Here is a 13,016-nt window from a genome sequence, read left to right as displayed (position 1 = left end):
CAAATATTCTTCAGCGGCCTGTTATAGCGCCACCATGAGGCCGATTTAGGCAAAACACATTTCTGTAGATTACTCGTACACATTTTATCCATACATCACACAATTCGTTATACACTATCTCCATAGTCATGTGATCAACACGGATCTGCACCATTTCCCATCTTCCATCCTGATTGGCTAATATTGGCTTCCAAAGCTCACATGATTGGTCCATTTCGAACAAAATGCCACAACTCACAAACACAGTGTGCAATTTCCGTGAAATTTTACACGCACATTTCCACTAGGCCGAGGACGACATGCCACTAATTTTTCTCCAAATCAGCCTCATGGTGGCGCCAATTCCTGTTTTTAGCTATAACTGCATCAATCTGTATACAACTTATGTATGCGCACTCCCTAGAGGCCATGGAAAAACTTTGTCTCTGCATCCCTCCATATCTGACGGTTATAGCGCCACCATGAGGCCGATTTCTGCTAAACACATTGCTTATGTTAGTTGCACAGATTTCATCCAAATCTCACGCAAATCGGTACACATGATCTCTGTAGTCAGTCATGTGATCAAGACGAGTCTGTTGGATTTCTCAGATGCCTTCCAAAGTTTTCAGGAGTTGCCCGTTTCATTCAAAATGCTGCACATGTCCTGCTCATCCAGAATTCTATCCTCAGAGATGCTATGAGTGATCTGGCTCTGCATTTCCTCAACAAAATGAAGAAAATTGTTGCAAAAAACAAACAAACAAAAACACATGTTTATATTACTCCTAAACATTTTGCCAAACATCTCACACAGTCCTATCCTCCTGGTGGAGACCTGTACCCAGAAGGGCACTTTTTCTAGTTTTTCCTATTTTTATGTCATCCATTGTTAGGTATGCCCGGTATACCCATATGATGACCACAGATATGGTCTAAAAGTATTTCACTAGGTCGTTAAAGGGCCATTTCACCGCTGGAAGAAACTGCAGTCACTCAATGTTAATAGTATTTGCAGTAGATAACTATAGCACAATTTGCACACGCATACATTTAATGTCTGTGTGTTTGACTAGGGTTTGACTGGATTGCTGAAGTCCTACGATGACCATAATTCTTTGACGCACTTCCCCTCCTTGTGGAGAGCTGCGTGGAGGTGTGACTTGTAGTCCAGGAAGGAAATGAGACCACATTTTGGTCATGAACATGACTAAAATATCTATTGCACACATATGTCCTCAACATCATTAAAATAAGTTCCAAAAGGGGTGAAGTGGCCCTTTAAGGTACTTTTATTTATAAGTTGGCACGGTACACTGTAGACCAAACAAATGTATGTGTTTGGGTGTCAAGCCGTCATCAGTGTTGTCAAGTGAGGAAGATCCATAGGAGGATGCACGAGATAAGTCTCCATACTTTAATCTGTGTACTGGATTTCTCTGTGTAGTCCCAAGGGAATAGATCCTTGTGATAGCGTTGGAACATGTGTATGTGCATCATAACAGTTATAAACAATGATCAACTAGGGACAATCACATATTAAAAATACTCCAAAACATGTAGAAACCGGTTTCCACTTTGAGTGCCCACTTTTTATGCCCTTGTGGCATTGTTTCCCTCTTTCTCTGAATAGGCCTATTGTTGCCTTTCATGAGCACCGGTGGTTTGAAGGATACTTAGAATATCCCGAATACATGATTGCAGTATAAAAAACAAGAAAAAAATCACACCTGTGTGAAGTAAGTGGTGCAACTCTGTGTGGGGGTCCCACACATATTAACATACAGTTAATATGTGCGTGTGTTTGTGTGTGTGTTAGGTTGCGCACAGGTGGTGAAAAACAACCATGCTGTTTTCGTGCTCATACCCAGGCAGCCACCCAGCCACCCACCCACACACATAGTCACTTAAGGAAGTGGTTGCACCACTTAATTAAAAACAAGCAACAAAACAACAACATGATTAGAATACAAGTTTGGTTATCTACATGATTAGAGAAAAGAAGAGATAATACAAACAAATATAATCAAGTGATCTGTTCAATTAAATGGATCCCTAACTTATGTTTGAAATTATTTAATGAAGTAGAATTAGATGAGATTGCTGTATAGGTGTTCCATAGCTGGGCCCCCCTGTATCTGATGGAGAACTGACACAGACCAGTACGGAACTTTGGGAGATGTAAATGATTTGCCTGTCTCGTATTGAAGTGGTGCACATCACTGTTGAACTGGAAAAAGTATTTACATGGCAAAGGAAATTAAACTCACTGGAACAATACTTTGAAAATAAAGTTGCAGGTTTGGTATGTATTTAAATTAAAGATTGGTAAAATATTGAGTTGTTTGAAAAGAGGGGCAGAATGAGCATGACCCCAAATAATATTGCAATATATAAGATATGGATAAATTAAGCTATAATAAAGAGTTGGAAGACAATGATTAACCAGACTACGGAATTTGCCAATAATGCCAATACATTTAGATTTTCTCTTACAGATTTCCTTTTTCTACCTCTGTCACTTCCTTAACATTTATATATATATTTTTTTAATCATCATTTTGTTTTCTAGACAGACACACACACACACACACACACAAAAACACACACGCACGCGCGCACGCGCGCACGCACACACAAAGAACAAAAATGCTATTGCAATTAAGCACTTACACTCTCTCTCTCTCTTTTTCTCTCTCTCTATCTCTCTCTCTCGGTCCCCCCAGGCTTGTCTAAGGGTGTCTTGTAGCACACAGCAGGGAGATTGTAATATTTTTGTTGTACATAAATCACCATGACAGCAAAGGGGCTGTATGAAAGCATAGCACACATAGATCAAGCAGTGTATACAGTATATGCTTGCTTATTAGGTTTCTTTGAGGGATAATTTGTGGTGAAACGTTTTGTTACAAGCTGCTTTTGTCAAGAAGTTTCCAACCAATAGAGTGGCATAATGTCATAATGACATCTATCTATGAATGCACCAAGTCTCTGTGTGTGTGTCTGTCTGTCTGTGTGTAATCCACGTAACTCGAGAACCGTTCGCCCCCCGACTTCAAATTCGACACGTGTTCCACACCACCACAGGCCCGGTGTCGAGTCGGTCTGACCCACGGTTGTCCAGAACCCCATAAAAGGCCTCTGCCCGGGCTCTGGACAGGGCCCCTACCCAGTGTCCATATATGGAGCTGGCCTGTTCTGACATCATTCTGACGTCTACATAGACTCCATATTTGGGCATGCCTGACAAAGAACTCCATATATGGGCATAAAAGGGACACAGACATAATATCCGACTGGGGCATGCATTTGCAACTTGCATCGTTCCAAGTAGGCCAGTGCCCAACGGGCACCGCTGTAGAGGCCCCACGGGCACCGCTCTAGTCATTTTAATGACGACAGCCAGAAGGTGATGCTTTGCTTCAATTGGGGTGAAACACACATTTCAACAGTTGGACAAAAGATGTTTTAGACGAAGTAGCCAAAACATGTTTTGGTTGTTTTTTTTTTAAAACTGAAGTGACAAAGTTGAGAAAAGTTAAACTTTGATGATAAGCAGTGATCTGAATATTCTTGGATTAGCGCAGAGCCATCGTCACTCCATGCTGTGGGATGCCAGTTTGAGACATCCCACAGCATCTTTGTGATGTGTTGTCTTGCATTATGTTACTGTCATCTACCTGTAGAGATGCCTGTTTCCTGCTGTGTGAACTTTCCTGTGCTTGAATACTGGATTGTTCCTAGGCTGCTCGTAATGCATCCTGGCAATGTTTGCATCGTTTTGCTCATTTATTTATCTGTGCATTTGTGTTAGGTTGCTCTTTTATGGTTGTAAAACCATCAATCTTCCCAGAGACTACAGATGAAAAAGACTTTTCCATGGCCCATCTGAGTTCTCTTGTTCATGCAGTGTCACTTTTTAATACCTTAGAACATAAGCACAGTGTGCCTGTAAATGTACCATCATATTTTCAGTCGAAAGTAAAAGCCATTTGTTTGAAGTAATGCTTGAAGATTTTTGTAATCACAATCCAATATTAAACCTCTGCTCCGCCCCCATAGCACAATGTCTTTTCATAATCACAAGCAATACCAAAACAATTATTATCATTGGTTTTGATAGTAATTGTACATTGCCTCTGGACAGCAGGTGTGTGTGTGTGTGTGTGTGTGTGTGTGTGTGTGTGTGTGTGTGTGTGTGTGTGTGTGTGTGTGTGTGTGTGTGTGTGTGTGTGTGTGTGTGTGTGTGTGTGTGTGTGTGTGTGTGTGTGTGTGTGTGTGTGTGTGTGTGTGTGTGTGTGTGTGTGTGTGTGTGTGTGTGTGTGTGTGTGTGTGTGTGTGTGTGTATAATTACTTTTGTCTGGCAGCCCGAACCGTAGCCTACGTTTTCTAGTATTTATATTCTTTAATCCATGTTTTGATCGGATTGAATCGATAGCTGTCTCCAGTTAGCATCACAGTGTAAGTGGAACAGTGGCTGCGGCCATTTTGAAGATGCGCACGCATCCACTTGCACTGTATGTACTATGTGCTGCTTTCAATGGCCTGTATCTCCAAATCGGCGCAATGAATGTCGTTTCTGGTGAAAACAAGGTTTTTCAACGGCCAACAGCAGGCGCTGTGATACTCGTGGTCTGTTTTTTTCTGCACCAAGCGAGAGAACAGCAATCGGTCAAGACACCACACACAGCATTATGTCATCGTAACACCCAGTTATGGATATTTGGCTCTTCAAAATAAAGGTTGAAAGGGGAAAAACCATGGCAATGCGCGATAAATAGATGAATTAGAATGAATCCTGGCGGATCATTTTGTTAGATGTCTCACATAAATGCATCAAACCCAGATGTAAACCATGACAGGATAAAGCGCGTAAAATGAAACCAAATGGACCCGTTTCATTTCACGCTCTCAAGAGTTAAAAATCTAAAAGGGTTCATTTGGTTACCAGCTCTCCATCATTTAGCTGGGGACCACCTGGAACCCCCTCAAGGACCACTGGTGGTCCTCGGACCACTGGTTGAAAACCACTGAGATAGATCTGCTCTCATGGCTGTTCTGCCATTCTGAGGCAATTCCATGTGGATGGCGCTATGAATCCAGCACATCAATAACATCTTTGCTATTATGCAGTGATGCATTCATTCACTGTTAGGCTGTTCCCTTCGCACCAACTGTTGACTTGCATTTGCACTCAGCAGTGGTTGTTTTGAGTTGACAAGCAGTCGGTGAGCAGTACATCACAGTGATCACACATATTGAGCTATGTGCTTTTGCTAAAGAGGCCCCCTAATTAACAAGGACTGTTATTGAGTTCACAGACTTCTCCAACATCTTAATTACATCTTAATGACATTTCGGTTAAACTGGTTGAGCTCTATAGAGCCTGAGAATGGGGGGTTGTGAGGGGCAAAACCACAGCTGATACCCTGAGGAAAGTGGAAATGGATTGGGGCCTATCAAGGAGGGTAAAGAGAGAATGATAGAGGAAGGGAATGGAAGAATGAGGGAATGCAATGGAAAAGGAAGAGATAGCAAAATGGAGATGTGACTTATTAATTAGAATAAATGGTGAGAGGAGGGGTTAGGGTTGAAAGTGGAAAGAGGTTGCAGGAGAGGGATGGAGGACGTGCTCAACCAGCCCCCCAGGTACTGTTCTTTGACCAGTAATTACCCTGGAAATTGCCTCATTGGGGTGTCTTATTATTGTCTAATTTATTGCCGGTATATTTCGTCAGTATACTCACTCACTGCAATAATGAGTGTGTATTTTCAATGAGTCTGAATGAGAGACAGTCGAATAGATCCAACGTTTTTTGGCTATAATGTAGTTTGCATTGTAGACGATGATGGAGCTGCGTGACATGCTGTGGGTCTCCTCCGTGTTCTGGTTTAACGAGTGGTCATTCCTGACGAAGACCCGGAAGGGTCGAAACGTTGTTACTTCCAATCGAAATAAACGTAGGAGCTCAAGAAACGGTGTGTGGACATCCTACCTTCTTTCTTAATGAGTGGTGTAACCTTTAGCTTTGTGGAGGGAGGCTGTACACATTTATGTGTCTCCAAACAAAAGTCTAGCTGTCAAATTCTAGGACAGAAGTTAAACTGGCAAGCGAGCCAACTGGAGCGCTAAGTTCACAGATCTCTGAACGGAGGGATTACATGATTCTCAGTAACCGATTATCACCGTGCTGCTCTTGATGGCATTTGCATAATGAGCAGCAGGGGCACTGCAACACACGTGGACACACACACACGCACACCCAAACAAAACCAAGACCTTGGCGAGAGAGGAGGATAAGCAAATAAAATCTTCTAAAGCAAATATTTATTTAGGAGATGAGTTGCTCTATCTGCCCGCTATGTTTTCCTGGGCTCAGCTGGCCCAAGCTGTCCTTCACACTGAGAGCAGCCATTGGAAGAAAACCGCCAAAGAGAAAGACAACGAGAAAACCACAGGATGCAGGTGGATGAGCTTAAAAACATTCACACATGACAATACCAGTGCACTGAGTTGCTGGCCAGATGGTGCATCGACTATAATCGCAAAATTGACCAAATTTTGCCTGAGCACTTTATAATTATATAGACCAGGTTCTATATAGTTTTAGTCATCCTCTGCAATACCTCTCAATACTTAAAGAAGAAGAAGAGTGGGAGGGGGGGGGGGGGGGGGGGGGGGGAGAGTGTGTGTGTGTGGGGGTCTGCAGGCTCCCAAACAGTGCTGATAAGAAATGGACAGACACACTGTGCAAGTGGTGGATTTGAGTTCAGAGACACAACACAAGAGATAATAATGAGTCTTTTTTGGTTTATATAGCCACAAGAAGCCTCTGTACTGCTTCTTGTGTTACCCCAAGTCCACCTCGCACTCTCCTAGCAACACTACCTATTCCATCTAGCCTAAATCTGTCAACACAGAGCCACAAACACCAGGCAAAAAACACCATTTAGTGTACACCCGACTAACTTGTCTCCCCCAGCTTCCCTGTCTCTGTGCCCACCCCAGTTGCCTTTTTCCCTAATATTTAACATAGCCTTTGTGGATTTCACCTGGAATCATTGTTCTTAAAACGATACAAGACATATCTCAATTTTTTTCTTTCTCCTCCATTTTTGACAGCTAGATTGACTGTTCTGTCCAGCAGATCTAAATCCATAGATGCTTTTTTTTTTTTTTGCTGTTCAACTTGTTTGTTGTTTGCTTTGTTTGGTATTATTATTCTCTTGAAAGTGGAGAGCACTCCCCCACAGTCTGTTCAATCCGTTCTCATCATCTGTTGCTGAGACCAGTCATCCTCTTCACAGCCAGATGTGCTTTCAAATCCAAACTAGGGATTGGCTGACACAGACCCCTATCATCAAATCTGCTTATATATCTACTGTACCAGCCCTGGCTCTTCTCCCACTCGTCTAGTCTACCTCTCCTGCTATTGATTTCAGACCAATTGACTCCCGTCAGGGTGTACTTGAACTCACAGTCAGCTTTGGGACCATTCACGGTCCCATTGGCTAGTCGTAGTAGGCTGTGAAGCGTTTGTGCCAGCCATTGAGTGCCATCCCAGCAGGGGCTGTGTAGTTTGCTCTGTCTCTGATGAGTGTGTGGGGGGGAGATTATCATAATCAACCACAACACAGCTCTTATGCTGTGTGTATTGATCGCTGTGGTAACGATTGGGGAGAGGTGTGTACGGGTTGCGACTGTACTGATTTGTGTGTGTGTGTGTGTGTGTGTGTGTGTGTGTGTGTGTGTGTGTGTGTGTGTGTGTGTGACTGTGTGTGTGTGACTGTGTGTGTGTGTGTGTGTGTGTGTGTGTGTGTGTGCGTGTGCGTGTGTGTGCGCGCTCTTCCTAGATTCACAGAAGCAGACACTATTGTGATGGGCGATGTGACGTATGGGGCCTGCTGTGTGGACGACTTCACTGCCCGTGCCCTGGGAGCCGATTTTATGGTGCACTATGGCCATAGCTGTCTGAGTGAGTCACTTTCTCTATACGTTTCTCTTATTTCCTCTATTCCGTCCATACTCCTCAATTGCTCACCTGCAGTCTCACTTTTTTCCCCTCACTGTCTTCTTCCCTCTAGCTGTGTTTAACTCACATTTGTATTTGCACAGTAACAATTCTACAACCTAGAGAAACATGTACAGTATGAAGGACTGGCTCATAGATAGGTGTGTGTAAAGGAAAACAAAGCTACATATGGAACAATGTATGAACTGCATATGTACCTAACTGTAAAGGTGGTTGCACACTGGATGTGTTTTTCAGAAAACCGACGTAAAAACGCTGCTAAAAATCTGAAAAACGCAGCAGTGTGCAGGGACCTTTACTAGCAAGTTTTAGTCAAGAACCCCTATCTGGCTTTTGGCGGCTAGACATGTAACTTGGGCTGATCAATAGGGTGCATGCATTAGGGCTGTCCTTTTGGGAGAAAAAAAAACAAGCAGATCTTGAGGACATTTCATCCTCACGCCCGCTGTCTGCCCGTTCCTGAACATGGGAGAAAATGCTAAATCAATAGTTCTGAAATATCGCTGCCAGAACAGCCCCACTTCTCCCAAATACCAGAAATGGCCAACAGAATATTAATACATTGGACAGCTCTGTGTCTGCGTGTACGTACACATGTCTTGTGCTTGTGCATGTGTGTACAAATCTGTGTGTGTGTGTGTGTGTGTGTGTGTGTGTGTGTGTGTGTGTGTGGGGGTCATTGCTGCTAACTCACAAACATACAGGATATACAAATTTGCTTGTACAATGAGATCAATACCATCCTTAAGATAAGCGTGTTCTTAAAGCCTCACAATTCTCCTCACAACATCACAGAGGCATGGGCCTTTTGCGTTGAGTTAAAGGGGAATACCACTCATTTTCAACATTTTACTATGTCATTAATATACCTTAGAGCTGTTGTGTGGAAATTAAATTTCTCAAACTCTGCCCGAACCCGACCTGGCCCGATCGGTACCGACCCGACGTTATCGGGCCGTGCCGGGCCCAACGGTTATGCTAAATAGTCGGGCCGGGCCGAGCCACGGACTCTGTGATTTTCCGTGATTCTTTTTTCTTTCTTTTTTTTAAGAGTGTTATTATAAAACAAAATTAGCAATTATGTTATTTGTGTAATGTGATTGTAATGTGTATATTGGCGGCCATGAAACGCAGACAGAACAGATCATGTCCGTCCGGCATGTGTGTACGAGGCCAGAGCAGCAGCCCGTAGTCCCGCACTGCGCACAGGCAGTACAGTAGAGAGAACAGTGAACGGTGTGAGACTTGCTTGCTACCACTGGCTTACCTCTGGTTTGCGCTTTGCGCACCAAACAAGCTTCTAACCAGTTATCTTGCCAAGTTGCCATATGCTTAAATGTTTTATAAGATCAATCGGATCACACGATAGCTGAAGCGTCAGGTTTTCGTCACGTTGCACTGAGCTATCTCATTGTTAAACCAGCTGGCTGCGATGAATAAAACCTAATCATTAACGTCACCAAAGTGACCAAACGATCCATGGTGATATAACTTAAACGCTACACGTAACAAGCAACTTCACTTCAGAGGAAACTGAAGTGACTGAACTCACCAGTCACCACCACCACTGTCTAGAATTAGAATGATGGAAATGAAACATCCTATTCTAACGTGAGTTACATAGGCCTACATCCTTTATTTCGATAAGTCCGTTGATCTCCGTTCTCACTTTCACACTGAACCACAGCGCCGCCACGCCGCCATTTAGTGGCTTTTCTTTTCTTGACTTTTTTTCTTTTTTTTGTCAGGCCTTTGTCGGGCTTCGGGTTTAACATTATGGTTATTTTTAGGGTCGGGGTCTGTGTTTCCTACAACTGGAGGTCTTAAAAAAAAGTTAACATGGTGAATCACATCTTGATGATGTCATCAAGATGTGATTCACCATGCTAATGTTTTTTTTCATAAGGTATATTAATGACATAGTAAAATGTTGAAAATGAGTGGTATTCCCCTTTAAGTGAGGGTGGGTGAATCCTGAGAAATTGAGAAATTGTAGTGCAGCTCAACATGCCCGATTATTAGAGAATAGATTGAGCACTTTCCCCTGTGCAAATCTGTGCTTTAATGCATAACTCGTATTGCTTACAAGCTAACAAGTAATGGTATCATATCATGTAATGTTTAGTATTCCCACCATCACTTCTGACTGTCACTGTACTGTACTGGGTAAAGGCTGAGTGACATGAGGCAGCCCCACTTCAATGTGTGAAGCATTATGGTGTGAATGCCAGACACCTGCACGAGATTAAAGGATTTCTGTGTCACGCACGCACGCACGCACGCACGCACGCACGCACGCACGCACGCACGCACGCACACACATATACTCTATGCTTTTATGTTTTTTCCTTCCCCTCTAGTTGGCTTTTATAGCTATCATCTTTCATTTTCACCTCTTTTCTTTATGTACAGTTTGGCCAACATATAACCTAATGTTTTTCATGTTGAATGTGCAAGTGAATGAAACCTATACTGTCTGTTATTTGATTTAAAAAAGGAAAATGGTGCAATAATATCCACATTTTTGTTCTACATTGCTCTAGTCTACCAGCAGACAGGAGCAGTAGTAGAGGCATAGTGCCACAAAATAAAAACCTGAATTCTCACCTGCTGAAGAAACAGAATATTGTCACTGTAAATGAAAGGCTTATTATTTGATACTTCATCGTATGACCGTATCGTATGACAGTATCACATGAAACTTTTGACAAAAGTATCAAAAATAGCTCACAGCAGGATTCTTGTTATGGTGTTGCGATTGTGTACAGGGAAGGTCCTCAGTAAAGGGCTGCAAAGGTGTTCATAAACATGTGGTTTTTATACCGTAGTATAACTGTATATTAAATTGCAATCCATCATCACCGATGCAACTTAGGTCGCCTTCACACCAGATTTCGATTCAGTGCAGGTGGGAATGCAATCCGCAGCAAATAAAGGAAATAAAGCAAACTATGTGGTGGATGAGGAGCTAAACACAGTTGGAGACGGAGAAGGGATATTAATTTTATGCAGCGCAGAGTTGTCCTGTTTAACCGTGGATAGACGTGGGCAAATAAGGAGACTGAAGCCCTCATTGAAATATGAGGACGAGTAGCCTACATTAATCAATTGCTTAAAGGACCATTTCACCACTTTTCAACCTATCTTCATACAATAGGTTCTCACTAATAATCATGATAAAATGGCACCATTTTTTTCTACTCTCTGTGTATCATAGGAGGGCTGTGGGCAGTTCAGAAACCCGTCCACCAGTGACATCATCGATGGGGAATCCAAGCTAATAGAAACTGCAGGCTTTCTAGTCCTGAAAAGTTGCAATGCGAAAATGGAAGCAATCGTGCTCACGATAATACAAATCTAAACATTTTTGTAAATAAATATTGTTTAAAAAAATATCTACCTAACGATGATGTCACTGGTGGACGGGTTTCTGAACTGCCCACAGCCCTCCTAGGAGACACAGACTGAGTAGAAATAAATTGTGCCATTTTATCATGATTATTAGTGAGGACCTATTATATGAAGATAGGTTGAAAAGTGGTGAATTGGTCCTTTAAGGAAACAGAAACACAAAAAACACTAACATACAGATTATTCAGTCCGTCTGTGCATAAACATGGAGTGTTAATTGTCACTGCTGTCACTGTGTGGGGAGGGAGTGGGAACTTTCTTCATGTCGATGAACTTGTAAACTTTTGTGCTGCTGAGCTGTGCCTCCACATGCCCAGAAGAACAGTGCATGCACACACACACACACACACACACACACACACACACACACACACACACACACACACACACACACACACACACACACACACACACACACGTGTGCACACACGCGTGAGAGAGAGAGAGAGAGAGACGTCTAGTCCCCGACACACGTTACCCTAATTTTACGTCCTATTACTTGAAGTATTATTTTAACACCATAGATTTCACAGTGTAGTTTATGAATTGAACACATTGATGAAGTTCCCTGCTGCGTTTCCAATTGCTGCGGATGACAGCGCAGTGTGAAGGCAAATCCCAACTTCTCCGCAAATTCGCATCGAGTCTACCGAAGTATTAGGTGAGAATGCGACCTTAGTCTGTCTTTTCACTCTGTGTCTGTATTAATGAGGCGTGCTGAATGCATCGATTTATGACCCATATTGAGAAACAGAGTTAACTTGGAAATGAGACAAATAAAATTACTGATGGAGTGTGTGCAAGTCCTCTCTGTCTGTCTCATTGACTGTCTCTCTAATTGCAGTGACTAAGTGCTCGCAGGCTGCCATACTAATGTGATCACAGGGCAAATCAATGCCACTTTACTTTGCCCTTTATGTTTTTGGGGCAGCGGCTGTACGAATCCATAGACGGCAAAGCAGATGTGTCTCAGTCTCGACTTTTTACTAAACATCCCTGCCCACTGGGTCCCCACCCCCTGCTGTGTTACGTTATATTTAACTCCTCTCCAGCAACCGTCCTTTTAAACCCCTTATACGTCCCTCTCTGTTCCTCTCCCATCTCTGCTCAGATCCTAATCCATTCATCACTCTGGTAGCGGCTAATTGACAATCCAACACCGCCTCTGCCCCTTTCTCTTTTTCAGTTCTTTGCTCCCATTCCCAACCTTCCTGAATATATACAGTTACATTATCTAGCGGCCGCCCCCCACCTCCCAACCCCTCCAAAATTGAATTCCAATGTATTTTCGGGCCTACATTGATCAGACTTTTCTATTCCTCTCTCTCTCCGTCTCTCACTCTCTCTCCTCCATCTCCAGCAGATCCTCTGTCCAGATGGATATCGTACGTGAAAACACGCATATTCTCTATATTTCATGGTTTTATGTTGGGTCATTCGTAATGCTCTAGTTTATACTTTATACTGTAGTTTATACTTTTTTCATATGACAGTGTCACACTGTCATACATGTAGCATGAAAAAAGCCAAACTACAAATAAATTATGTTTGCCTAATGGCTTGCCCAAAACATTGACACCAGGTTGAAAGTGG

The 13,016-nt window shown here is 42.8% G+C and overlaps 1 protein-coding gene across 1 annotated transcript in view; it reads left to right on the top strand.

The window, feature by feature from the left end:
• dph1 (diphthamide biosynthesis 1) overlaps positions 1 to 13,016 on the top strand; it is a 78,555-nt gene that overhangs the window by 28,235 nt on the left and 37,304 nt on the right. The window contains exon 4 of the mRNA XM_079513517.1: positions 7,834 to 7,955. Within this exon, the coding sequence (XP_079369643.1) occupies positions 7,834 to 7,955 (122 nt within the window). The remainder of the gene's footprint in view (positions 1 to 7,833; positions 7,956 to 13,016) is intronic.

The sequence above is a fragment of the Electrona antarctica genome (assembly GCF_951216825.1).
Source record: "Electrona antarctica genome assembly, chromosome: 11".
In the NCBI taxonomy this organism is placed as follows: domain Eukaryota; kingdom Metazoa; phylum Chordata; class Actinopteri; order Myctophiformes; family Myctophidae; genus Electrona; species Electrona antarctica.
Note: the sequence above shows the minus strand (reverse complement) of the source record. Positions and strands in the feature narration are given on the sequence as shown.